This window comes from Balearica regulorum, chromosome 21 (genome assembly GCF_011004875.1).
Source record: "Balearica regulorum gibbericeps isolate bBalReg1 chromosome 21, bBalReg1.pri, whole genome shotgun sequence".
Taxonomy (NCBI): Eukaryota; Metazoa; Chordata; class Aves; order Gruiformes; family Gruidae; genus Balearica; species Balearica regulorum.
The window spans coordinates 7,319,029-7,343,971 of NC_046204.1; the positions used below are offsets into that span (position 1 = coordinate 7,319,029).

At 44.0% G+C, this 24,943-nt stretch overlaps 1 protein-coding gene across 2 annotated transcripts in view; it reads left to right on the top strand.

The window, feature by feature from the left end:
• Positions 1-3,375: 3,375 nt before the first annotated feature.
• IFFO2 (intermediate filament family orphan 2) overlaps positions 3,376-24,943 on the top strand; it is a 36,730-nt gene continuing 15,162 nt past the window's right edge. Inside the window, exon 1 of one of the 2 annotated variants that reach the window (XM_075772923.1) lies at positions 3,376-4,257. In XM_075772923.1, the coding sequence (XP_075629038.1) occupies positions 3,611-4,257 (647 nt within the window). In that variant the 5' untranslated portion in view covers positions 3,376-3,610. The remainder of the gene's footprint in view (positions 4,258-24,943) is intronic. The other variant, XM_075772924.1, reaches the window with a different exon arrangement.

Consider the following 24,943-nt stretch of genomic DNA (forward strand, 5'->3'; position numbering starts at 1 on the left):
TCCCTTATACGGCTTGAAACGACAGCCCCGGTGACTAACCCGTCCCTTTCTCCACCGAGCGACACCTCAGCGATGTGCAAAGAGGCGCAGCCTTCGCGTCTTCATGCAACAACCGAGCGCGTTCGGCGGGGTCCGAGTCACCGGGGCAGCCGGCACCTTTTTGCCCGTCTTCCCACGTGCCTGTTTTGCAGGGCACGGGCAGGCGGGGATGGTTTCTGCTCGGATTTCTCAAGAAACAGCCCCGCTGTTGGTGCAACCGTGGGAGGGTGCGAGGGGAAAAGGGTGGATTGGAGGTGGAAATGCTTTGCCGGCCAAAAAAAAAATGCATCCGGGATGCGGTGGGGCTCGTTACGGCAACTCGTCAGCTGCTAATCCCATCGCCCCGCTGCCGCTCGTGCACCATCGCAGGGGTCTGGGTTAAAACCCAACCGTTTTAGGGGAGGCACTGGTAAAAATTCCACTTATTCCAGCAGCCTGGTTTGCCCAAATGCCCTTTTTCAGGCAGCAAACTGCGGCGTGAGGGTAAGAGCCGCAGCTGAGCGACGCTGATCCCGGTTTAACCGCTGAAGCTCGCGGGGCGTTAAACGGCAGCCTCCGAAAGAAGCTACCTCTTGTTACTGCAGAGTCTGGGGTGAATAAATCTCCTTTTTCCACCTCTGAGGTCAGCAAAGAGCAGGCTGGGGGTGAGGGAGGGATGCCGAGATCGCCGGTGGCTTTGGGGGAGATGCTGCTTCATCGCGATGCCGGAAAATCGGAGCCGAGGAGAGCTCCGCCGTGTGGAGTGGGGCGTTTTTGAGGGTTGGGGTGTTTTACGGATGTTAAGCCAAAGGATTTTTGCTTCTTTGTTTTAGAGGGGGATTTGATCAAATACGCAAAGCGTAAGTCAGCGGCGACGCGCGGCAGCCTGGGGGAGCATCGCTTGTCCGCTGTAACCCAGCGCCGCGCGCGTTCCCTGGCGAGGCTGCCGAGTTTGGTTTGGTTTGGCTAAAAATTGGCTACTTTGAAGACAGACCCAAGGAAAAAAAAACAACTTTCCACAAGCGTCAGACTAATAAAGCTCCAATCTATATAACCAAATCCAGGAAAATTAATAGTCAAAAAAACCCGAAGCAGATGTAGAGGCAGTCCTGAGACTCGCCGAGGTTTGCGAGTGAAGGATGCGAACGAAGGGAAGGTAAAAACGGTGTAAAAAAAAAAATCAAACCTGAGAGTCCAGATTCCTCAGCCCCTGCTCCAGCCCATGTTTGGGTGAAGCAACCGAGAGCCAAAATAAACCCAGGGCGTTATTATTAGCATCGCTAGGGGTGGTCACCGTTATTTAATTGCCGGATAGTTTCTGCCTTCAGAAATAGCGCCGTTTCCCATCCCTTTTCCTCCCTGTCCAAATAGGAAAGGGCTAATCAGCGCTTCATTATTTATAGCTGGGATTGGCCGGCAGCGGAGAGCTTTCCTCGGCAGGAATCGGAGGAATCCCTGCAGGAATGGCCCCAGCCGCCGCGGGGTATCCCATGCCCCCCACGCCGGCGGCGGCAGCAGGTCAGCTCCGCGGTTGCACGAGCCCTCGTGAAAAAAGAGATTCCCATTTCTCCCAGCCTAAGCCTAATTAATTGTTGCGATTAATTCCGGATGATTCACTTTCAGGGGCTGGGATGGAACCGTAGCCCGGTGGCGGAGCGGGATGCTCCGGTGGTGAACGTAGGCATCCCTGGGGACGAGCCAAAACCCGCTGGGAAAAAGACTCATTGATTTAACGACCTTTGGATCGGCCCCGGTGAATCCACCTTCACCGCCGTGGCAATGGGCGCTGCCTAACGAGCAATCACGACGCGCGCTGTCTCACCGGGCAGCATTAATTAACAGGGTGGGTTATCGTTCCTTCCGATGTTTTCCCACTTCCTTAAGGGAAAAAGAAATAAATCTCCTGTTGTTCAACAGGATTTTCCCGGCTGTTGACCGCGCGGTTCTGCAATCACCCGGCTCGTTCCAGCATCACCGCCAGCCGGCGAGGACGCCGTGTGCCCAAAAACTGGAAAAATCACCCAGATCCGGGAAAAAAACCTGCTCTTGGCTGGCTTCTGCCCCAGATAATCACCTTATTATCGGCAGGTTTAGTCTAACCTTGCACTTTGCAGGTATCGCTGTGAGTCTGCGGGGGGGGGACACACGCACACGCACGCTGTGGAAACGTTTCCCGGTGCGTTTTTCTGCGACGGTTTTCGTTAAACGCAGCTCTGTCCGATGCACCCACCGTGCAGCAGTTACGGCCGTGCCCCGATGACCAAGTATTAAAGGTGTTTTCCCGTAACCTCAGCAACAAACACCGGTTACAGTCGACATAAACCGAGGCTGAAGTGTCTCTGCTCTCGGGGCGAGATAATCTTTTCAGGTGTTTCTTTGAGTCACTCTTTGAAGAAAGCGCCTCCGCCCAGCGCATTTATTTTTTTTTTTTTTTTTTTTTTTTGCCCTGGAAGGTGCTGGGAGAACACACGGGCTCGTGACACATTCCCAGAACCCTTTGAAGACCCTTCGGTCACGGCGCTGAGCACAGCTTGCGGGTGCTGGTGGCGTTTCAGCACGGGGATGCTGCTGCCCGTGTAGTTTCATATAAATATCGCCCGGCAAGCCACCGCTATTTTTATTTCAAAAAAACTGTTTGAGCGAATAGCCGTTACTACAGCTTTACACCAGCGTTACTGAGAGTTTCGCTTGCTCACGAGGCGTCATTCTGATCCGCGGCGCTGCAACGGAGTAATCACGTTAATTCAATTAAACAATAACCTTTGATTGCCGAGTGGCTCAGAGGTCCAGGAGCAGCAGTTGGGAAACGCTTATTTAATAACTTAATTGTTATAAAATCATTGTTATTTAGCACTTAGGCAGGACTCTGCGTTCGGATAACAAAATTCCCCCCTTATAATTGAATCGGATCAATTAGGGGATTTCCCCGAGAGCCAACAGCAGCGATGACGCGGAGGCAGGCAGCATTTCGCCGGGCAGAGCGAATTTATTCCTCAATTGTTTGGCGTTGGTCAGTTAATCTGGGGACACGCCAGGGACCACGAGCGCTGTCGGACCCGGTGACCCCCCCCCAAAATCCGCCCCCCCCCCCCCCCCCCCGGTGAGGCCTCGCTGGGGCCACGTGGCGGGACCCGCCGCTCACGTGCGGCACCGGGGGGCGTGGCTTGGGGAGGGGGCGGGGTCTGGGGCGTGGTTATGGGGAAGGGGGCGTGGCTATGGGGAAGGGGGCGTGGCTATGGGCAGGGCGAGGCTGTGGGGAGGGGGCGTGGCCTGGCGGTAGCGCTGCCCGCAGCAGCTGGGGCCGGGGCCGCGGTGAGGCGGAGCCGGGTTTGCTCCGCCCCGCGCCGGCAGCCGCTCAGTGCCCGGGCAGCGGCGGCGGCCGCAGGAGTGTGAGGAGGAGGAGACGGCGGTGGTACCGGTATCGGTCTCTCCTTCTCTCCTCAGCGCTCAGCTCGGCGGCCGTTAGCGGCCCGCGCGCTCCCCAACGGTCACTCCGCCTCAGCGACCGTTAAACCGCCGCTTCCGGCCGCACCCCCCCCCCCCCCCCCCTCCGCCCTCACCTCACCTCAGGGGCTGAGGCGGCCGCCGGGCGATGAACTCGCTGCTCTTCGGGGAAATGGCCCGCGCCTTCTCCCCCGGCGCGGCGGCCGCCTCTTGCCCGCTGGGGCCCGGCGGTGGCGGCGGTCCCGGGAGCCCAGCAGCAGCAGCAGCGGCGGCGGCGGCGGCGGCGGCGGCGGGGGGCCCGCCGGTAACGGCGGCGCTTCGTAACGACCTGGGCTCCAACATCCACCTGCTGAAGGGGCTGAACGTGCGGTTCCGCTGTTTCCTGGCCAAGGTCCACGAGCTGGAGCGGCGCAACCGGCTGCTGGAGAAGCAGCTGGCGGCCCAGCAGAGCGAACGCGACCGCCGCCTGCGCTACAAGACCTTCTCCCGCGACCAGGCCGTGCAGACCGACTCCGGTACCCTCCCGCTGCTGCCGCCGTCGGGCCCCGGCCACGGCCTGGCCGCCGCTCCCCTCGCCTCGCCGCCCCACTACAGCCGCTTGCCCGGTACCATCTGGAGTTACACCCAGGTGCGGCGTACCGGAGGCGGCGGGTTGGAGACGGTGCAAGGGCCCGGTGTCTCCTGGATCCATCCGGACGGCGTCGGGGTACAAATCGACACCATCACCCCCGAGATCCGTGCCCTCTACAACGTGCTGGCCAAAGTCAAGCGGGAGCGGGATGAGTACAAGAGAAAGTGAGCGGCTGGTGGGGGCCGTGAGGCTGCGGGAGAAGGTGGGGGGGGGGGGGGGGATGCGGGCCGGCAGCTCCTGCAGTGCGGGGAAACGGGCGAGTCCCTCCTTGGGGCGGAGGAAGCATTTGGGGAGCGTGGGGAGAGCCCTGGGGATACGGGGACAGGGCTCCTTCCTGGGGAGGATGGTCCTGGGATGCTCCCGGGGGTTTGGAGAAGGCTCTGCCTCATGCGGGGGGGGGGGGTCTGCATCTTGGCTTGGCATCCAGAACGTTGTAGGGTCCTTCCCTGGGAGGCTGGAGAGCCTTGATCTGCATAGGAGCATTGTCAGCTTGACTTAAAAATAATGAAAAAAAAATCCTTTTTGGAAGAGGGAAATAATCTGTTACTAATATTGCATTGCATAGTTACGCCTAAATTTAGCTTGCCTTCATTTTCTGGACTAATCACTCCAGTAGTCGATTTTGTGTGCCAGCTCTCCGAAATTAGCTCAGTGCTGCAATATTTGGGTTGCAAATACTGCAGGGGAAGGTTTGCACTCCAAGATGTTCCTCTGAATTAGTGAAAACAAAAGCCCAAACGACAGGCTTGGTAAACCCTGGTAATCTGGAGGTTTCTCTTAGCCTGTTGGGAAGCCCTGGGTTTTTAAATGGTGTTTTTTTCCCCCCCCCCGGTGATGGATAGCGTTCCCTTCGGTTTGCTGTATTTGCCTGCTCAACCTAGCTGTGGCAGAGATGGAGGCCAGAGGGGAAGAAAAAAAAAAAAGGTAGTTGGGATTCTGCAGGGAGATTCCTGCATTGTCTGACGAGCTGCCTGTCCTTTGGGGCTGGCGTGGGCACTCCCGGTTGGAGTTTTGTCATATTTAGGCTTAAAATGCGTTTCTTCCTTTCCTAGCCTTGTATTTTTTATTATTTTTTTGAAGAACAGACTTCATCTGTTCTTATGGTTTGGGTTTTTTTCTGGAGGCAGCCGGCATTTCTCGGCTCTGTGGCCTGTGAAGCGTAGCTGAATTTCTTCTGTCCACAGTAACAGGACTGCAGTGTGCTCTTTGCATACCTCTAGAAATCAGCTTTTATAACAGACCTCTTCTTGGGAATTAACTCCATTTAGAGAGGTTTTATAGGCAGGCATATGCTGTTCAAGTAATAATTTCTGGCCTGTTTGGTAACTAAAGTACCATCTACTTTCAGTGCATCTTCTTAAAGCTTGCGTGCCTTGATTGCTCAGTACTTTGTGGCTGGAGCACCTACTGAATCTGGATGGAAAAAGGAGTTGACCTCTTTTTTTTCAGTCTATAAGAGTAGCTGCCATTGTGGCACGGGGTTGTTTTTGTTTCTAGGGTTGGTACCAAGGAGATGGGAGTAGCGATGCTTCAGAGGAAGTTGCGCTTGGTGGTGGCGTGGTTAAGGAAGATATGTGTTGGGTGTGGGTTGTGTCACCAAAAGCTGGGGATACTTCTTCTTTTTAATGGATACGTGATTTATTTACTTTTTTTCTTGGGGCAGAGAAGACTTGTGGGCAATTTAAGTTCAGTCTTTTGGCTGATACGTCATCGATTCTGTCTATTCGGCTTTCACTCACTTGCGTACAACAAATTTTCACCCCAGAGTCTGTATTCAGGTGTGACCACTTGCACACTCTTGGGGATTGCATAAACTGAATAAATTCGATGGAGCAAAGAGGGCCTCTTTGTAGGCAATTGCAAATCTTACTCTCATCGCCCTTCCTGCTCTTGAAACAGGTTTTTCTCCTGATGCTTGAAAATAAAATTTGATTAATGCATATCAACACGTATCACACTAGTATTCTATCTGCAGTGTGTCTTTTATGGTACGTTCATTACTATGTAATTGGAATGATTACTCCACTCTTCTGTGACCTTCACTGATCAGATGGACATCACACGTTAAGCTCTTTTGGGGTAGATTGGCTTTTTCATTTGTGGCCTTGAGCACGCTTTTGCATGCTTACGGAGTAATAGTGTGCTGTTTTAAATTTAATTCTCGCAGTCAGAGTAGATTAGTCAATTCGATTTCATTATCATGAGCTAATGGGGTGTTGCAGTGTTTGTCAGCAATCCTGTAAAGATTGGTACCAATATTTTCTTGTTTGTTTTTGCAGGGAAGGGGTTCTTTGTGGTGGCGTTTTGTGTGTACATACGTTTACCTTGGGGTTTACCTTATCTTGCTGTGAACCCTTTGATGATTGAATTTTATTTAGGGAAATGAGCTCCAAGTGGAAAATCAGCCTTGTGCCCGTCTCCTGACGGTGCTGTTAGGGCCTGCAGAAAGTTAGGGGCGTGCACAAGTTTCTACCGCAGATTTGGGATCTGGCAAAGATGCTCGCATGTTTATAAACAGACCCATGGGCAGCCCCCATGGCAGGCAGGTGGTCCTTTGAAATGACGCTGCTCCAGAGCGCAGATATCTTTGTGTTGGAGACACCCTGTTTGCAAGATGTACCAGAAGGTTTTTTATATGCTGCTGCTGTTGTTTCATACCAAGAAAACAACCGTTTTATTTAGCTCGAGAGCCAGCAGAGCACAGCAGCCTTTTTGAAGCCATCAGGCCTTCTAATCTGAGCAATAAACCACCAACTCGATGTGCAAGAATGCTTAAGCAGATAGCAATACGTTTATATTTTTTCCTAAAACAATGGAGGGTTTTTGTTTTTTTTTTCCTTTCCAGGATGACCACTTGATTAAGAAGGGCACAGCTAGCAAATGTTTCTTGTTTGAAATATTGGGCTCCCAGGAAAACACCAGGCAGATGATTACATTGCTAAGTCAGTGAATACTGCTCGAGTGAATACTGCATTTTTCAAGACATGCTCATGTGATGTGTCTGTTGTTGAAAACACAAACTCATTGATGTCATACTTGTGAATTGAAAAATGCGATGATGGAATTCAGAGATGAAATAATCCCTTCTGTTTCTTTTAAAGGTAGCTTTACCACTGCTCTTAAAAATAATAGATGATCTTCCACTAAGATGCTCTTTCCAATGAAATTCTGCCTGTACAATTTTTGGGATTACCAATAGCTTCATTTTAGGAAAATATGTTCGACTCCTTTGTTCCATTCCCCAAAATAATTTTTCTTGGACATCCTAACACAAGAAACTGGAGTTCTGAGGCCTAGAAAATATCAGAGTGCCTAGTCAGTAGAGCACCTCGGGCATGTTTTACCCAGGCTGTTGTTTGTATCTGAAGTACAAATGAGAAAATGTTCCCCCTCAGGAGTCCAGCAGGTATTTCAGACCAAAATTGCCTTCCCCCCCCAGATGATGTTATTTTACACAAATGGTATATAAATTTGAATCTTTTTCTACTTAATGCGTTCTCTTAATCTTACAATATTTTTTTAGTAATGATCATGATTTTACACTGCGGATTATGACTTCAGCTGTGGGAGTTAGCAACTGGAGGAGATTTATAGGAAAAATAAACTTAAATTTTATTTTCCTTTGTTTGGTTTTTTCAAACTATGAACATTTAGAACAGCCTTTGGCCATACATCTAATTCCAAATCCTTTGTAACTTTTTATCTGTTACTACCCTTTTAACAAGAAAAGGTACAGTTGTCCACTTTCTGTGCAAACTAGCTCAATAAAAAATAATTTCAGGGACAATTATCTGAAAATGGAGGTAAGTGTCAGATTTTTTTTAAGTTGAAACACACGAGTGAAGTAGGTTTTTTTTGGCAGGAAAAAACCAAAACAGTACTGCTTCACCTCCTTTGAGGTGAGATTAACCAGTTGTGGGTTTTTAAATGACCAGTATTTGAATCTGGGATCTGTCTGTCCCTGGGTACCCAGCTTCGTGGAGGGGGATAAGCAGGTTTAATTTTAGGCACATGACTGTGCCACTGCCCTGCGAGGGATGTTGCGTTCCTGTGATCCACTGAGGTTATTTAGAAGAAAAATCCATTTTTCTGACGAGCGGTTGGGGCTGTGAAGCCAGCACGGCCTGTCCTTACCTACCTGCCTGTCCCTGGTTACCTGCCTGCTAGGGGGTCCTTCAGGCACCTGAACGCGGCCTTGGCATCTCAAAAGAAAGATGATGCCCCTTGTTTCGTTGGTAAGATATTTAAATCTACTGGCTTATGGGAAAGGGAAAACAAATGTGCTTGTTTTGCCCCCTGCCCCGTTAGTCAAGTTACGTTGCCTATGGAGGCTGAAGCGCTGACGGGCTGTCTCCTGGCTAAGGCAGGACGTCAAAATCTGTGCGGATGGAATACGTCGGGCAGCGATGCTGAGGACAGCACGCAGACTGGGCGAGCGGCGGCTCCTTTGGGCGACCTGTCTCACCTTTCGGCTTCCAGGCTCACAGGGAGATCTCCCTTGAAGAGCTAAGAGCATCGCTGTGTGTTATGACAGTCAAAATACTGCTGCGTGTGGCCAGCGAGACTGCTGACTCGGTGAAAACCTTCTGCAGTCATTCTCTGTTCTCCCTTCTTTTTTTTTTTTTTTTTTTAGCTGCAAGAAGGCTGCTGATCTGTCTGTGAAGAGCTTTAGTCTGAACACTTGAATAGATTTGTATATTATGGTTTCAAAATTGTTCTTAATTGGTGCAGATATTGAATCTGCCAGATGTTAGTTGTCTTTTTCCAGCAGAGACTTAGCTGTTACTAAGGGTTGAACTGGAAATAATTGTTTTACCTCAGGATGGTATTTCATTTGGAAGATTAATAAAGTCCACTTGAAAAAAGAGATTATCTTAAATTTACTGCAGCTGGAAAGGACAAAGATTATCATTGTCAAAGGCAATGCGCGTCAAAACTAACTGGATTCCTCCCCCCCTTTTTTTTTAAAAGAAGGGAACTTAATAAAAATGTGCTTAAAATAAGCCCTGGAGGAATGTCTGAAAACTTTTAAAGCTAAAATATCAGCGCTAACAAGATGCAAATGTTCCGCATAGACCCAATAAAAAACAAATAATTTTTTTATCCCTATAGAAGAATGTAACCAGCATGCTAGACTTCTGTCCGTGTTTCAATTGGTTACAGAGCTGGTAATAATGCAGTCTCTGTGTAAAGCCATATCTATCTTTCTCTCTCTATATATTTAATTCTGGTATTTCTCCTTTTCTTTTTATGTTTTAAAGGGGTAGTTATGTTTCAGTGTGGCTTTTCACTGAAATTTAGTGTTCCTTACTGCTTCTAAAGCAGTCACGCAGCCTGGTATTAGAGATTTTTTGGATACCCCTTAATAAAATGTGAAGTTTGATGTTAAACGCTCGCTCTGGTGAAACCTGATACGGAGTCTTGAAAAGACTTTTTTACTTGCACTGGGAGGACACGAGTTTTCTCTGTGGAGAATGGATAAACTTGCCTAATATGAGAAAACTTGGCTGTATCACAAAAATATACATCCCTTCTAATTGTGGGTTGGAAAGTTGTACTGCGAGTTAAGCAGTGTAAGAATAATGTTTGTTTGGGTGTCAGACGTTTTTCTTTAAATGATGCTGTCTTTGCTTCTAAAATGCTGCTGCAAAGACATGCATTTAGAATATACATAAATATCTGGAGCACTCTAACAAATCTCTGATTTATTTATTTTTTTGCCATGGTATAGCTAGAAACTGGGACTTCTGGGTTGTAGTAATGTAGGAGAAGGTTAAGAAGGGGAGGAGGAGGTTTCCCTTTGATCCTGCTTTCTAACAGTGCTCCACAGTGGGATTGGGGCTCTACTTTGTTAAATATTTAAGTAGATAAATCTCTGTGTGTGCCTTACTTAAACTGGCTTGTAATGGGAGCAACCAGGGAGTGCTAAGATACGTTATGACTGATTTGAAATAGCTGTCTTAGCTATTTATTTTGAACTTTACCTTTGGCTAACTGTTAACTCTGAATTCTAATTAAAATAGTGAATTTGCAGATCAACTAGATTGGATGTGGTGGAGAGAAAAATCACCACCTCATGTTGTGGTTAGAGTTTCAGAGAAACTTGGGCCAGGATCTGTGCAGTATTTTTCAAAGAACAGCTTCCTCTGTTGCAAGAGAACCACAGGACTTTCTGTGTATATTTTGAATTTACCTTTTGATTCCTTCTGTGACTCATGGTGGGAAGCTTCGGACTTTCTGTAAGCGAAAAACCAGGCTTTCAAAGCACAGCTTAAGCATTGAGTAGGTCTGGGAGCAAAACCCCCCAAATACCTCTGATCTTAAACCCAAATAATCTCGGAAGACCCTTGCAATTTAGGGCTGAGGTGAAAACAAACACAGAAACAAATTATTTCTAGCTCTTCGTCATCTGTAATCCTAGGCTTTCGTTGCAGTAATGCCGTTTGAGTGCTGGGCTTGTAGCTAAAGAAAGCACTGAACCCTCATACGGCTAACAGCTGCTTTTTTGTGGTTAAGGTTTTGTGGTGATGCTCTGCCAGGTCTGATGTTGGCTTCCTGCGTATTCTTTTCTGTGACTAAATTTTTTTTTTTTATTTTAGCTTGCTAGAAATATTCACAGGATGTTGTTCTTTACTGTTTAAGTCTCCATCTTAATGTTTAAGACCAACCTTTTTGTACAAGAAGGGAAGAGATTTCTTCCAGCTTGGTCTTTAAAAATAGTTAAAACCTTAACAGTATCTGTAGGCCATTTAGTCTAACTGAAGCTTTTCTGTGACCTTGTGACCATTCTGAACTAAAAGATTATCCAGAACCCTAAACTGCTAAGTAATAAAACGTAATAAATTGAACAAAGCACGGCTGTGCTTTTAAACCAGTTTTCAAACTCCGTTCTGCTCTACCCCACCGTACGTCTGGCTTCTATAGGGTATTTTCTATGTTTCACTGTCTCCAGTTACGTCCTGTGTAAGTGCCCTCCGGCCGCTTTCACGTGCTGGTGTTATCCTGGTCGTGTTTTTCTCACATTCTGTGCATCTAACCTCCCACCCTTGTGCCTAAAGGAACACGTCTCCACTTCATGATGTGTTTAAAATAGGGGGGGGGATAATATTGTCGTAGTATATGGTGAGCTTAACAGATTAGATCTTTCTGCTTCAAAGTAGGATTGAAAAAAGATAAGGTGATATAACAGTGCCTGCTAGTGCGTTACCTGGGTTGCATGGGTTGTGCTAGATGTTTATGAGAATGCCAGAATAATTTGGTGACTCTCTAGTACTGTTGTAGAGTTGGCAACTGGGAGGCATCTACTTTACTATGGATTAACAAGGTGCTTAGCTTCAAAAGCCTTTTAAAAATGAAATTATTAGCTTTTTTTTTTAAAAAAAACCCTTAAAATGTGTGGGAATCTTTCTCTTCTGTTCTATTTACTGGGAGTGGTGTTGATCCATGTACAAAAATGACATCAACTCTGCCTCTGGATCTACTTCAATAACAAGAGCATCGAGAGAGCTTGGAGAGAATGGTGCTCTGTGCCTATTAACGATGCGTCCTGCTCGTTAATGACACAGAACATGGACGAGTTGCATTGTTACTGTGTGAAAGTGAATCACAGATGATGCGTTTCTTCAGCCTTTTGTTCAAGCGTTTCCACACTCTAACTCATCTACACGTGACTTGATGGTTACTGGACTCAATTTGTTAATTTGAATCCCCTTCCAAGTAGATTTTTGGGACTGAACCTAGTCACGTCTGCTTTCTGTGTCATGGCTTCAAAAATAAACCCGCTGCTGCGTTTTGGAGCTTGTTCTCAATGGAGAAATGTTCAATTCTCCCTTTTTTTTGGCCTTTTTTTTGCCTGGAAACCACCAATGTGGGTTACTGTAGAGAAGGATTTTAGATGGCTTGCATTGCTGCTATTTGTAATGGGCCTCCAAGTTTAATCTTCAATCTGATGCTAACTTCAGTGGATTTATTCTGAATTACCACTGAAATACAGTCAAAAGCAAAACTTGGTGTTAGAGCCTGAGCCTCAATTCCATGTAACTTCATAAATCTCTTGGCGCTATGGTCAAGCCAAACGTTTTGCTTTCCCGATCTTACATGGTTTCATGAAGCTGAATAGAAATTACAAAGCCTTTGTGAACAGGTAAACTTCAGATAAAGTATTGTGCGGTTATCAGTACAGATGTGCCGCTGCATTAGAAACCCGGGTTTGTTTGCATTGAAATGTATGGAGGTTTTGCGTATGTAAGCAGAGAATAAGTTGGTTGAAAGACATGACAGTTCAGAGACCCTATACTAAAAAGAGGAATGCCAGGGAGGAAGAATTAACTTAGTCCTCTTCATGTGGGCAAGAAAACGTACTAACTTTACAATGGCTCATTAACAGAGATGTTGAAGGAAGTGATGATGTGTAATAGGATTGGTTCCCCCTTTTTACCCTTAAATACAGTAGATGTGTTCAGTCCATGCAGTGACTCATGCTGGAGTTAGAGAGCCAAGGGATCCTGGCTCAGTATTTATTCCAAGTCAGTGGTTTCAAAAGAAAATATATTTCTTTCTGTGGATTCTTACAGGTAAAATTTGTCTGCGTGTCTCTGAGGGTAGAAAATAGAACTATGTCTTTTTCTTTTTTCTTTTTGTTTTTTAATGAAGCGCTCTCTGATGCAGAGAACAGAATTTAAATTTAGCAGGCCCATGTCAGTTCAATCATATAGCAGTCAAGTCCTGACAAGTCAAATCCAGTTGACAAAAATACTAGATATTGGTGTAATTTTACCTAGTTCTGTAGAATAGCATGGGTGTATTAATCACAGTAGAGTATTTTAAGGGTTCAAAAAGCTATTCTCATTAAAGCAACAAGAAAATTCCCCCCCTTGCAGGTCTAGGAAAAAAAAAAAAATAATCTTGATTTCCCCCTCTAACCTTTTCGGTAAGGCATTGACCATAGGATGAAGAATTGGGCAGTCTGGATTCTGTTCCTAACTCTTCTATTGAGTTTTTTCCCCAATGACAATACCAGAATCACCTTACCTTTGACTGTTTCTGTCATCCATGCCATTTTGAAACCCCATCCTTTTTTTTAATTTTTCTTTAAAGAAAGGGAGAAAAAGGGAGTGCGAAAGCACTTAAGAACTCCTTAATGCCCTGCAAAATGTTTTTCCACTAATCTGTATTCTTAACCAGAGTGTGGAACTGCCGGTTGTCAGTGGGAGACCAGCTTTTCTTGTTAAGAGGGACAAAGTGACCCTGGGAATGAAGTCCCACTTGCAGAGATGCTGTACAGAATTTTATCCTTTCAAGAAAGGCTATGGGACGTAAGTAAGCTCATTTCGTGATAACTATCCCTGAAGGACAGCAAGCTCCTGGTGGTAGCTTGTGATGAATCGGCAAATAAACCCATTTTCCTTCAGAGCTTTTCTTTCCCTTTTGGGCATCAGATTCTTCTATCCATTTATATGCAATGCAGTCAGGCTCTTCCCTGTTAAGTTTCAATGCCTGGAAGGAATTTACTGTCTTCTCTACTTATGATCTCCTGCGTGAAATAACAGGAGCCTTACTGTCCTCATGTCAAGGTAGGCCATATTGCTGCCGTACTGCGAGCTAGGCATCGATGCACTGAACTAGCGGCGTTTTGTTGCAGCCCTCAAAGAAGTGTTATCCTATTTTCAAAATACACAGCCTTTTTCTTTTGCCAGCGTTCAGTGAGGCGTTAATTACCGTTTTATCTTTCTCCTATAAAATTCACAGTGAGATACAGCTCTAGACTCGTGGGCAGGGATTTATTCCCCGTGGTGAGCTGTGATTTAGGTGGACTTTGGATCCACGACTCGGCCTAATTCTCCTGTAATTGTAGGGCAGTCGAAAGGCGGGGGAACGAGGTCACTGTCTTAGTCACTCGTTCCTTGTTGCTGGCCTTTTGCATTAAAACCAAGTTTGTACTGGAACTCTTCTGCTGCCCATCTCTGTAAATAGACAGGGCTGCCACTGCCAGTAGTTTATACCCCCACACTAATAACAATTTGCAGTGTTTCGGACGGCCTTAAAATTGGATTTAATTTGTGAAAACTGAGCCACAACTTTCTTTGCAGTAGTAGGCAAACTGAGCTTACTCCCTTTCAGAGACTGGATGAGGCTTCAGTAAGTCTGGGACTAGTGCCTTTGAGAGTATTCCAGTGTGGGCCAGTGTTCATCAATTGTTGGGTTTGGGTTTTTTTTTTCATTGTTTGCCTGTGAATTCAAGTACTAAACAATTATGTTCTTGGGAATTTATGCAACTGAGCAAAACCAACTGTTATGTTTGTGTGAATTTGACTGCTCTGCCTTTGTACAAATATTTAAAAATGCATAATCTTGAATTTTATATCCTCCTAGCTGTCATCTTTATTAATTCGCTTCCATCCAAGTGGTGGTTTAATGGCAATTCTGTAAAGGCTAGTCTCCATAATTAACTAGAAATACTAAACTATATTAATCTGCCCATTGTACTAGAAGTGATTAAAGCAGCTTAAACAGAGTGAGCATTCTTATATTTCTTGAAGGACCGTGTGAGTACTATGTATTTCCTCAAGTGTCATAGGAGCCTTTGAAGAGCAATTTATTTCTTACCCTTTGTTAATACTTATGTTCTTAGAATCCCGGTACTGCACATAAAAGCTACACTTAAATATATTTACCTTTGTAAAGGTAATAAAACTCTTAAAATGTAGATAAGGTGATGGACATAGAGGAGCACTATTTGGAGACTATGTACTAGGTATGTATTCCACCTGCCCTCTGAAAGCAGATAAGCATTACTCATTTTAATAAACAGTTTCCTTGATCTTTAATAGATTCAGTAAAAGTATTTAGTATTGGGGCAGAGATTACGGTGACTTCTAGATCTCAGTTTTGAGGCTGGTTCTTAACGGATGTGGAGGAAGAGATAGAGATAAATCTAAAGTCAAGGTAAGGAGAGCAGTGAGCACTTTAGCAGCAACTTGCAATTATTCTTGGCATTTCGGGCTGAAGAACTGCAGAAGCGAATGAAAATGTTGTGTTAATACATTCCAGCAGGGTCTCTGGTTCTTTTCCACAGAAGAGTAATCCCGCTCTTATTATCACTCAGTTTTATCAGAGCCTTTCAGAATTAGTTTGAGGTGGTAACAGCAGGGTGGATACAACATGGCTAGCGAAGGGAATGGCTATATATAGAAAGCATTTACTCATGAAAACAGTAAGTCAAAGACCTTTTATGAGAGAGGATGTTAAAATAACAGTGTTTTGAACTTAGTACAGGTTACAGTCTAACACCTAAGCTTAGCTAGTTGTACATTATGTTTGTGTGAATTTAAGACTGCTCTTACAATACAGAAATGGAACAGTTTTTCCCCGAAATGGATGATTTGCCTGAATACTGAAATGAGAGAAGGTGAGAATATCTCTTGAAAAGGTGAGGTTTATGTGTTAGTAGATTGCGGTAGGTGTTGAATATGGTGCTGTTTCTGATCACTTTGTGCAGTGCCAATGATGTATTTCGTTTTCTTGTAAGGTCACCAGCTAGCCCAAATGCAACTCATGCTATCTTTCCGATGTATTCCTGAAAGCAATCCTTTAGGAAAGCTATCAATTTAACTGGGATTTTGTTTTTCAACTGTAGAAATCAGGCAGGCATCCTTGGTTTGCTCTCGAGTAATACTGGGCTTCATGCTGGCTTCTTGTGTAAACCCCTCTTCTAGCTGGAGATCCATGTGGTAGAACTCAACGTGAAGCCCCCAGACTCAACATGAGTGTCAATGTTCCAGTGCCAGAAAACCCCTACTCCGTCCAGAGAGCAGGAGACCCACCGTGCAATGGCAATGCTCAAAACATCCAGGTTTTCCTCTTCCTAGCAGATTGCCATGAAGTCATAAGGCAGTTCTGAACAGAAATAATCCTCACCCTACATGGGAAAAATTTCCTGTAGTTAAAAGCCTGCTAGATTACTTCTCTTAGAGCTGTGATGTAAGAATCTTCCCTGTAGTCATGTGGGTCAGCTGAGATAATGCACTATTTTAACTTGGCAGCCTCCAAGAGGACATTCATGAAAGCTTTCATTAGGTGTTTATAGAAAATAGAAAGGAAATTCATGCCACAGAAGTTTGCCTGTACTTTCCGACAGCTTAGTGTTAGATCTTATTATGGCTTTAAATCTCTTCTGTAACTACTTGTCTCCTCGGCTGCCAGACTTTTGGCAAGGTGTCTGCATTTTGCTGAGAGTCCTTAGCAGCAGTAGGAGGCGAGAAATTGCAAGTGAAATGTCCTGAGCACCATAAAAATACAAATGTATTTTTAAAACGGTGATGGTGTATATTAGAGCACACTTCTATGGCATCTTTAAGTTGCTGCAAGGCTAGAATTATATAGAATTATACTCCTTAGTTACAGTAAGCGTTCTTGACTATAAGTAAATTTGAAATCTGTTTTATTGTATGATTTCTTTTTCTTATTATTTTTTCCTCCCATCCCAAAGTGCTCCTCTGTACTAATATTTTTATTTTTATCATCTCTTGAAGTGTCTCCCGTGTTCTGGGGATAAAAAAATGGGAAAGAGAACTGAGAATTAGGAATAAGAAAAAACAACAACAACAAACAAAAACCTGCAGGTGAAGGAAGGGGGAATACAGTTATCTGTGGAGAAATGTGGATTCTTCTTGTGCTGCTAAAGACTAGAGGGAGAACCTTGAAAATCAGCTCAAGTCTCATGCTGGATTTTATGTGGAAGCTATGAAGCTCTTGGAGTGCTTGGCTTCCGTTTCGGTCTGACGTGGTCATGTGTGCTGGTGATACTTATACTGACCTGCTTGATTTATTAATGGGTTTTTTATAGTACTCTTCTAAAATTGATGTGCTGAAGTGGAGGTAAAGGACTAAGTTTGAAGTGACCACGCCAGGGAGAAGAGAAACAGGATGGGACCCCCCTGCTTTAGAAACCACCGTGTATCAAGGTCCGATCACTAGTTAAATTGTTACATGGAGGCTAGGAGTTCAAAGTCATATTTGGTGGCAGGCTGTGGAAAGCTTTTATTTCTTACAAATATTTGCTTAACGCTACCTAGTGTGTAGTTTACAGTGGCGTAATGGAGTTTTTTCCTAAAGTACTCATGTTAGTAGTTTTGCATCTTAGCAAACTATTAAAACTGTATTGAAGGCCTGGAATAAGATTGATTTATTTTCTTTTAAGCCAGTGAAGCTTCAGATTCTGGGGCGGGCATGCCAGTGCCTATCTTCGGCTCTTTAAATACATTTGATTAAGTTAAGAGCATTAAGCAATTTTTAAGTTTCCCTAAACAATGGATGGATTTTTCTGTGATTATTACATGAGTCAGTTATAATAATCCCTTTTCATTGTGCAGTTTCGTTGCTGAAACCGAGCACCAAAGTATTGTTGGTAACTCCCTTATAAACAACCCAACTTCCAATTTGCAGAAGAAATTTTTCTCGCTCCGTTCTGTTCTACTGTAGCCTGTATTTATTTCAGTAATGATGTGGATGTTGGAGTTGAGCTGTCCAAAGGAATCACATGGCTTTACTGGGACGCCGGGATAATAGCAAGCTGTCTTCCACGGGTCAGGCTCTGCGCAGGGTCTCTGGAAGCTTGTTTTGACCTTTTCAGTGCAGGAGACTTCAATTCTACAAGTTTCTCACATTAGCACTTGTACCAGGCTATTTCTATATGTTGACCGAAAGAATTTGAGACGATGAGTAGTGTATGCAATAATTGCAATGTGATTTCAAAGCACTGGATGGGCTACTGTTTCCTGCCCTGCTATTGCAGGGTTAGCAAAAAAAGAAACTACTTCAAGATGTCCAACTTCTGCTTCTCATTTGTTCAGAGATGCTTGTACGTCTCTATGTCAGAGACACATAATGAAATTTAAGCCCCTGTTGTAGCATAGGTGGGTAGATAAAGCAGCTTCTCAGGGGGAGTAGAGGATAATGGGCAGCTTTTGACTTTTGCAGGAAGTAAACAAAAAAGGACTTTTTTTTTTAAGTCAGTACTTTTCTTCAAGCTCATAGTCTGTGTTCTGTTCCTTGTCCCTCACTTAAATTTTATAGCATCTGTCACTGTATTTTGGTAATATTTTCTTCTAAGAGAATGGTCATTAGGAGTAGTGAGTTTACTTGAATGTATTTCACAGCAATTTTAGATGTATGCCTGTGCCAAAGTGTTAGGACAAAACACCTAAACATTTCCTGTACTAAATACCATAAAATTGCAGCTTGTTGATAGGCAGAGTCATAAAATAAATGTATATACGTGATCGGCTGTCTTTAATGCATGAGGTTTGTAGTACTTATGTTTGCTAGTGATTTCCTTACATGGGAATTCAGTATTTGATAATTAACTCGTAGCTAGCAGCGCTATCCAGTAATGTAATCCTGTGCTTTTCAGATTACCTGTTTCAAAATGAGTCAGAGTAATTACTTTATCTGCAGTTACGACAACAGTTTTACAGGAATGTAATGTTCTTTGCCTTGGCTGTTTCATAAGCTGCGCTTGCAGTTGTCTTCTGCAGGCCTAGAGTATGCAGAGCTCTTCTGTATACTTCAGCGGCAAATGAGATAAGGGTTTGCCGTATTAATATGTAAAAATGAGCGTAGTGCTGCTGTTTTCAAGGAAACAGTTTGGTCGGACAGAACTGACGTGAGCGTGGACTTGGCTACAAGCTAAAAATGAGAGTATAGTATGACAGGTTTTGAGATTGTTGGTCCGATCTCTATAGAAATGGGATTTCTTCACAATTGTATTAGTTGCTCGATGACTTCTTTTCCTCTTTGTTTCGTAATTGTGGCGGTCAGTGGATTGCTGGCACGATGAATGCTCTTCAGCACCCCGAGACCTGTCAGAGGAAAATAAGAATAGCAGCATGGGAAACAGCCTTGGAAATATGATGCTGTACTCCAATACAGTGAAATCAGGATGCGTCATCTTCTTAAATTTCCTTTTTATTGTTGGTAGAAAGAGAGAGAGAGAAAAAGGAAGAAAAATAAGCGGATATACCTACAAAATAGGGGAAATGCCTTGTATCAGTTAAGTCCAAGAGGAAGAGAACTGGGAATTTGAGCATTGTCCCAGGAAGACTGATGTAGTAGCTACTATGCTACAATGAAATATTTACAAAGATGACAAAATTCTGCACACTTGAGCTAAAAAGAAGCCCAAAATACAGCGCTCTGATTCTCATCTTGCCAAAAGTGCCATGCTATATTGATCTATGTCAAATGGGTGTCTGAGTATAAGTCTTATCAGATCTTTCATAGTTAAACCTAATCATATTTACTATGCCATGCATGGGCTGTATCATATTCCTGGAATCAGAATTGACTTGTCAAGCGAACTGTCTGCCTGCCATTTCCTTTCCAAATAAAATGTTGCTGCAGGTATCTTGGAGGCAGAGAGTCGTGGCTCCCCCGCAGTCTGCTGAATTCCGACTAGCTGTAGAAATTGAGTATCCTCTCGGAGTGGGGAATAGTAGCTGCCTGTCTTAATGACAGGGAGCAGCTTGCTAGAAGTTGATATCCTAGCTAATTTAAGTGTTTTGCAGCACACATGTCTGTGATGTGTTTCTGATAGCTGCAAGGCTGTCTCAATAAAACCAAGGACTGATGTCGGTAATTGGAAGTTTGAAGTTCATCATAACATTTCCCTTTTGCAGTGGGAAATTCCTAGAGGTAGGCTTTTGAGCAGTTCCACTTCTGTGTTGCATGTTTTCCCCCTTCTACTTCTTAAGTCTTTTCTTGAGCTGTATGTATTTTTCTAATTGTAGACTGTTTTGCCTTTGCTCTCTTGGCTGCTTTCCCGTTATTGCACAGAGTAAATCCTTAACTCCCCCCCGCCCCCCCCCCCCCCCCCAAAGCCAAGCCCACAGGCCAAACTTGTAGGCCTTGCATTTGCCCAAGCTGCTTTTTTCACAAGGCTCTTTTGTTAGCAAGAGTTCTGGGTTAGCTTCAGTTGCCGCTAAGCTTACTGGAAAATGGAAGGCAGGCAGTCCCTGCTTTCTCGTGTTACTGAACAAATCCCTCTCCCCTTCCCTGGAGTCTGCTGTACCTAGTGAAAAAACTGCATTTCAGCTGTCAAACTGCCCTAGATCCACACTGCAGAGTTATTTCTTCACGCTTAAGAGACATATATTTGTTCAGGGGTTGTAAACACTGTCATGAAGATTTTGACAGGAGTGAAAAATGAATTTACGTTGCTGGTGCTGAGGGTAATACAGCTAGCGTTAATTCTGCCTGCAACTCTTTGCTGCAGCCTGTCGGTGCCCACCGCTGCTGTGGAGTAAATGCAGTTCAATCTATTATTTCTTGCGTTTGTGGTTGCTGGGACAAGTTGGGCGTAAATGTGTAAATCTGTCTTGATGTGCTGGCAAACATAAGAGAAAGCAGTGTTTAGTTTACCTTGTGTATTAGTTATCATATAATGAATTACATCATAAGCCTTGCTCTGAGAGCTCACGATCTGATGGTATCTTATCAGCCGGAACAGTTTATGACTAATCAGAAATCATTTCTCTGCAGGCTGCAGGAAATGGTTCTGTTCCTGTGATCGGCGCAGTGGTTTAAGGTGCGGAGGACGCTAGTGATAAAATGGATTTTATTTATTCTCCGATTCTAGAGTATGGATACTTCATAAATAAAGATTGAATAGACAGAGGCCTTTTGTGGTTTTGCTCCTTAAAGTGTAAAAGCTCTGTTCCTCCAAAGCAGTTATGATGTCTGTATGCCCAAGATGAATGGGAGTAGCAGAAGAGCCACGCAGAAATGTAAGGGTGCTATGAGCTTGCATGAAACGCTGAAAAGAAGGTTCATTTCAAGAGGGTGTACTCCTGGCCGTTGCTGGAGGACTTGTGCCTTGGACCACTTCTCACGGATTTGTCCATATTTAAAATCATCTGCAGCTGCAGAATAGGCAGGTCAGTGATGTGCAGGTTTGGGTTATGTTGTCGTGGGCCTCATCTTTCTCTGCAGGAGAATATGAAATGGGTTTAGAGAAGCAAAAAGTGAGCAGTCCTTGAGGAAAGAGGAAGCTGTATAAAACTTTTCTCCCCAGTGAAAGTCGCTTACCTACTTGCAGAAGTTCTGGACTCTGTCCTGCAGAATGGCTTGGAAACCAGGGTGCTGATTAGATTATAAACACAAGGGAAAACAAAAGACTTCTTTGTGTGGCACTTGTTCAGTTCAGAGCTCCGACACCTTCGTGTTCTGAGAGCAAGCTGGATTGAAGTTCTTCAGCCAAGAGCAGTTAGACCATCGGGGAAGATGGGTCTCTGGATTTGGCCTTGCTTTAAGTGGAAGCTGGGCAGCAGTGAGCTTGGTGGCTTCAACTGTTTTACCCTATTTCTCAATCTGCCTATAGTGGGGAAAAAATATTCATTATTTCTTTTAAGGCAGCAGTATTTCAAGTGAATTTGCTACTATGTGATGTGGAGATAGACTACCAACATTAATAGCCTTGGATGCATGGGTAAATGGAAGACTTTCGAGCAATTATTTTTTTTTTTCTTCACTTGGTGAGCTATGAGATTAAAAATAACTGACGTTCATAATTGGCACTTTTCTTTTGCAAGGACAGAAGATCTTTAGGTGCTTTCTCTGTCAGGAAGTTGTATAAAATATTGTGAAAACACCCAACAGCAGCCTCACCTGCTGTGTTAGACCTGTTTTCACTAAGTATCTCGTGTCTTTGTTAATGGACTTCTGTGTTTGGGGCTGGGTGCAAGTACAAAAGGAGAGATCCAAAGTTTATCTAAGTATCAAAAGACACCTTAGATTTAAAACTGGCCTTCATTTAGTGCAGTGTTGTTTGCAAGAATAACTAATGCAGGAGCATATGACTCGTAGCTATGTAGCTTAATGTGTTTAACGTTGCTGTGAATGTTGCACAATTAAATGAGGATTCTCTTACTGTATTAAAAGCACCATAATTTTCACTCTACAGGAATGCAGGCATGGCTGTTGCTTTTACTTGATGTTGCTGAACTCTTGTGACATTATGCATGGCTTTTGTTTAAACAGCTCGTGTGGTCGGGAACAAAATGCAAATGAACTTGCAGATTATTTTTATTGTGGTTCCAATAACAGGCTGAAGCATCTTTCCAGGTGTCTGTAATCGGGAGGCATAATTATGCAATGTTTTTCTGTAGAGTAAGTCCTTTTAGTAATTCTCTTCACAAGGAATTGCTGCTGTTCAAAGGCCTGTGTGCTAAGTAGAGCACAAGTCTAGAATAAGACTGTAATATTAACCTTACCTTTATAATGAAACCCCAAGTATTAACAGCGCAGAGGGTACAAGTTCTGCTGTGCAGTGAGCTTACCTGTATCACCTAGACCTGTATCATCTACAGGTTCAAGGGTACGGACTCCTCCATCGCTCTGATGTTTGGGAAACCTCATGCTGCAGTGTCTGACTTCCAGCAGAGAGATTCTGTGGAGGGGATGTTTCTTGCCTGTTGTAAGCAACAAATGACTTCATTCAAGAGCACCGCTGCCGCTGTGTTACAGCCAGGCTTTAATGGAATCAGAAGTTCACATTAAATTAATACGTTTTACATGGAGCCCATCAACTGACACTTAATTTGCTTCAATAAGAAGTCAGGGCATGTGGGATCATAATGGTCCGTGCTTGGGATAATCTGGAAGAATCCCTATATTACAGCATCTTAAAAATGCTCACTTAAACAAGAGGTAGCATTTGTGAATAAGCTAATTGCTTAATGCAACCTTATATCTAATTTAATGCTAAACTAAGACTGGATAGGAAAATGAATTCTTAAGCAAGGATTCTAAAACCAGAGAGAATAGTACATTGTTTTGGGTTTTTTTGCCTAACTAAATAAAGAAGGCTTCGTAGAGGTGTTTTTAAAATGAAATTAATCTTGCATGGTCCAGTTCTTTTAAGCTAATGAGAAGACACAGATGGTTATTCGTATTTGCAGTTCCAAACTGCCGCCTTATCGGGAATGGTTTAGTGAGATTAGAGATGTAGGTGGTTCTCCAAATTAAGAAACACCATTGCAAATGGTTAAATAGAGACTGATGCTGTAGCAGAATTTTAGTATCGTGAAGGTTTCTCTACATCTGTCCAGAAAGTCTTGAACACAATGCTTTCTTATCCCAAACTACCACAGTATGTTTCTCTCAAACAGCATGCCCTGCCCAAACGTCTGTCTTGGCAGATGACGGGATTAGGCTGTGAATCCTTTTGTATGGGAATGTAAGTTTGTACATCTGATGGGCCGTTAAAGTCAGTTCGAATGAAATCAGTGTGTAATAACCAGAGTTATAAACTGTAATGTTGATAGTTATTATCTAGGTGTTGGAGAAGGGATTAGCGGACATGTTACTACAGACCCACAGCAAGAGGCGGTGTGTAATGACCATGAGTAATGCGAAATGATTAAATCGGTTAGGCTTGTGCATGTTAAGTGTTAAATCTCATGCCAGCGCTGGTGAGCAGCGCAGTATGCCTTGCCATTTGGAGTTCCTGTAAACAACGTATGGGCGTCAAAAAGATCCCAACACGCAAAAGAACAAGCAGTGCTGCCGCGAAGGGATGGGAGCACAAAGACATGTCTCTAACCTGTGACGGCAGAGTACAAAGCCTCCTGGGCAGCGCCAGGGGTGTAATTACATGGTCCTGCCATAGCATGGGTGTTTTTTGCCGTCTTTTTGCAGGTGTGGTACATCAGAGAATGCATCTTGGATGCTTCATACCCAACAGATGAGCAAGGCTGAGTGCATCTTCTGCCAAAAATGGAGTAGTGGTGTCTTTGTGTGCAAGAAAAAACAATTATGCTGTTCCCTGAAGTAGCACTGACAGTTCATCCATTCAGTATGTTTTCAGGAATCATTAGCTGTTAATATTTGCGTGAGCGTTTTATAGTCATTGTTCAAACCAATGCTTTTGTTTTCCTGTTGTGGACTTAAGCACTCGAGCTATTAGGTTTTCCTTTCTGCTACTGCTTTTCTCTCCATAAACTGATGGGAAGACACTCCAATAATAATGAAGTGGAGTTTCAGAGTCAGGACCTGAGAGAACAGCAGGGAAAAAACTTAAGTTTTCTGTTGTTCTGTTTCTGTTTGGTGGCTTTCTTCTCTGCACGACTTGATATAAAACTACCAGGAACAAGGGTCTTGTCTTCCTAAAGTGTTTTACTTATGGGGAAAAAAAAAAAAAAGTATTGTCATTAAATGTTATTGGAAGAATACTTGCTTCCTTGTGGGAGGGATATTTTTGATGAAAGAAATAGTGCAGTTGATACCATCAGGCATCATTAACTGTCAACTGGTATACTTGTGCCTTTCTGCCTTGAGCAAAACCCTGTTTAGAACAGTAGGTTTATATCTGACACATTTTGTAAGCACGTTGTTTGTTGTCTAAATAATACCATGCTCACATCTAAAAATCCCGGGGTTTTAAAAGAAAATTACTGAACAATTTTTGCAAAGGCAAACTTCTCTAAAACTAACTTTCCGTTCTAAAGAGGCTTTGTGGATCTGCTCCAATGGGCAATTCTCTTCACTGGGCTGTATCCCTAAACTTGACTTGATGCTACTGGGAGAGAAGAAAGGAAGATGTTTGTGTTCCTCGATGCATGTATTTGGGAGTGGGAAAGTGGCTTGAAGCCTGTGGTGTCAACATCGACTGCTCAGTTTAATTTCATTAACATTAAGGCTTGAAAACCTAGAGAAGTTTTTAAGGGGCATTATCCAGATCTTGAGATGTCTCCATTGACTTTCTTCGGCGTAGGAGAAGATGTTGTATCGGTGAACTGGTAGCTACTCTCCCAATTTCAAAGGAAACACAGAAGTTTGTGGTGTGACTCAGCTTTA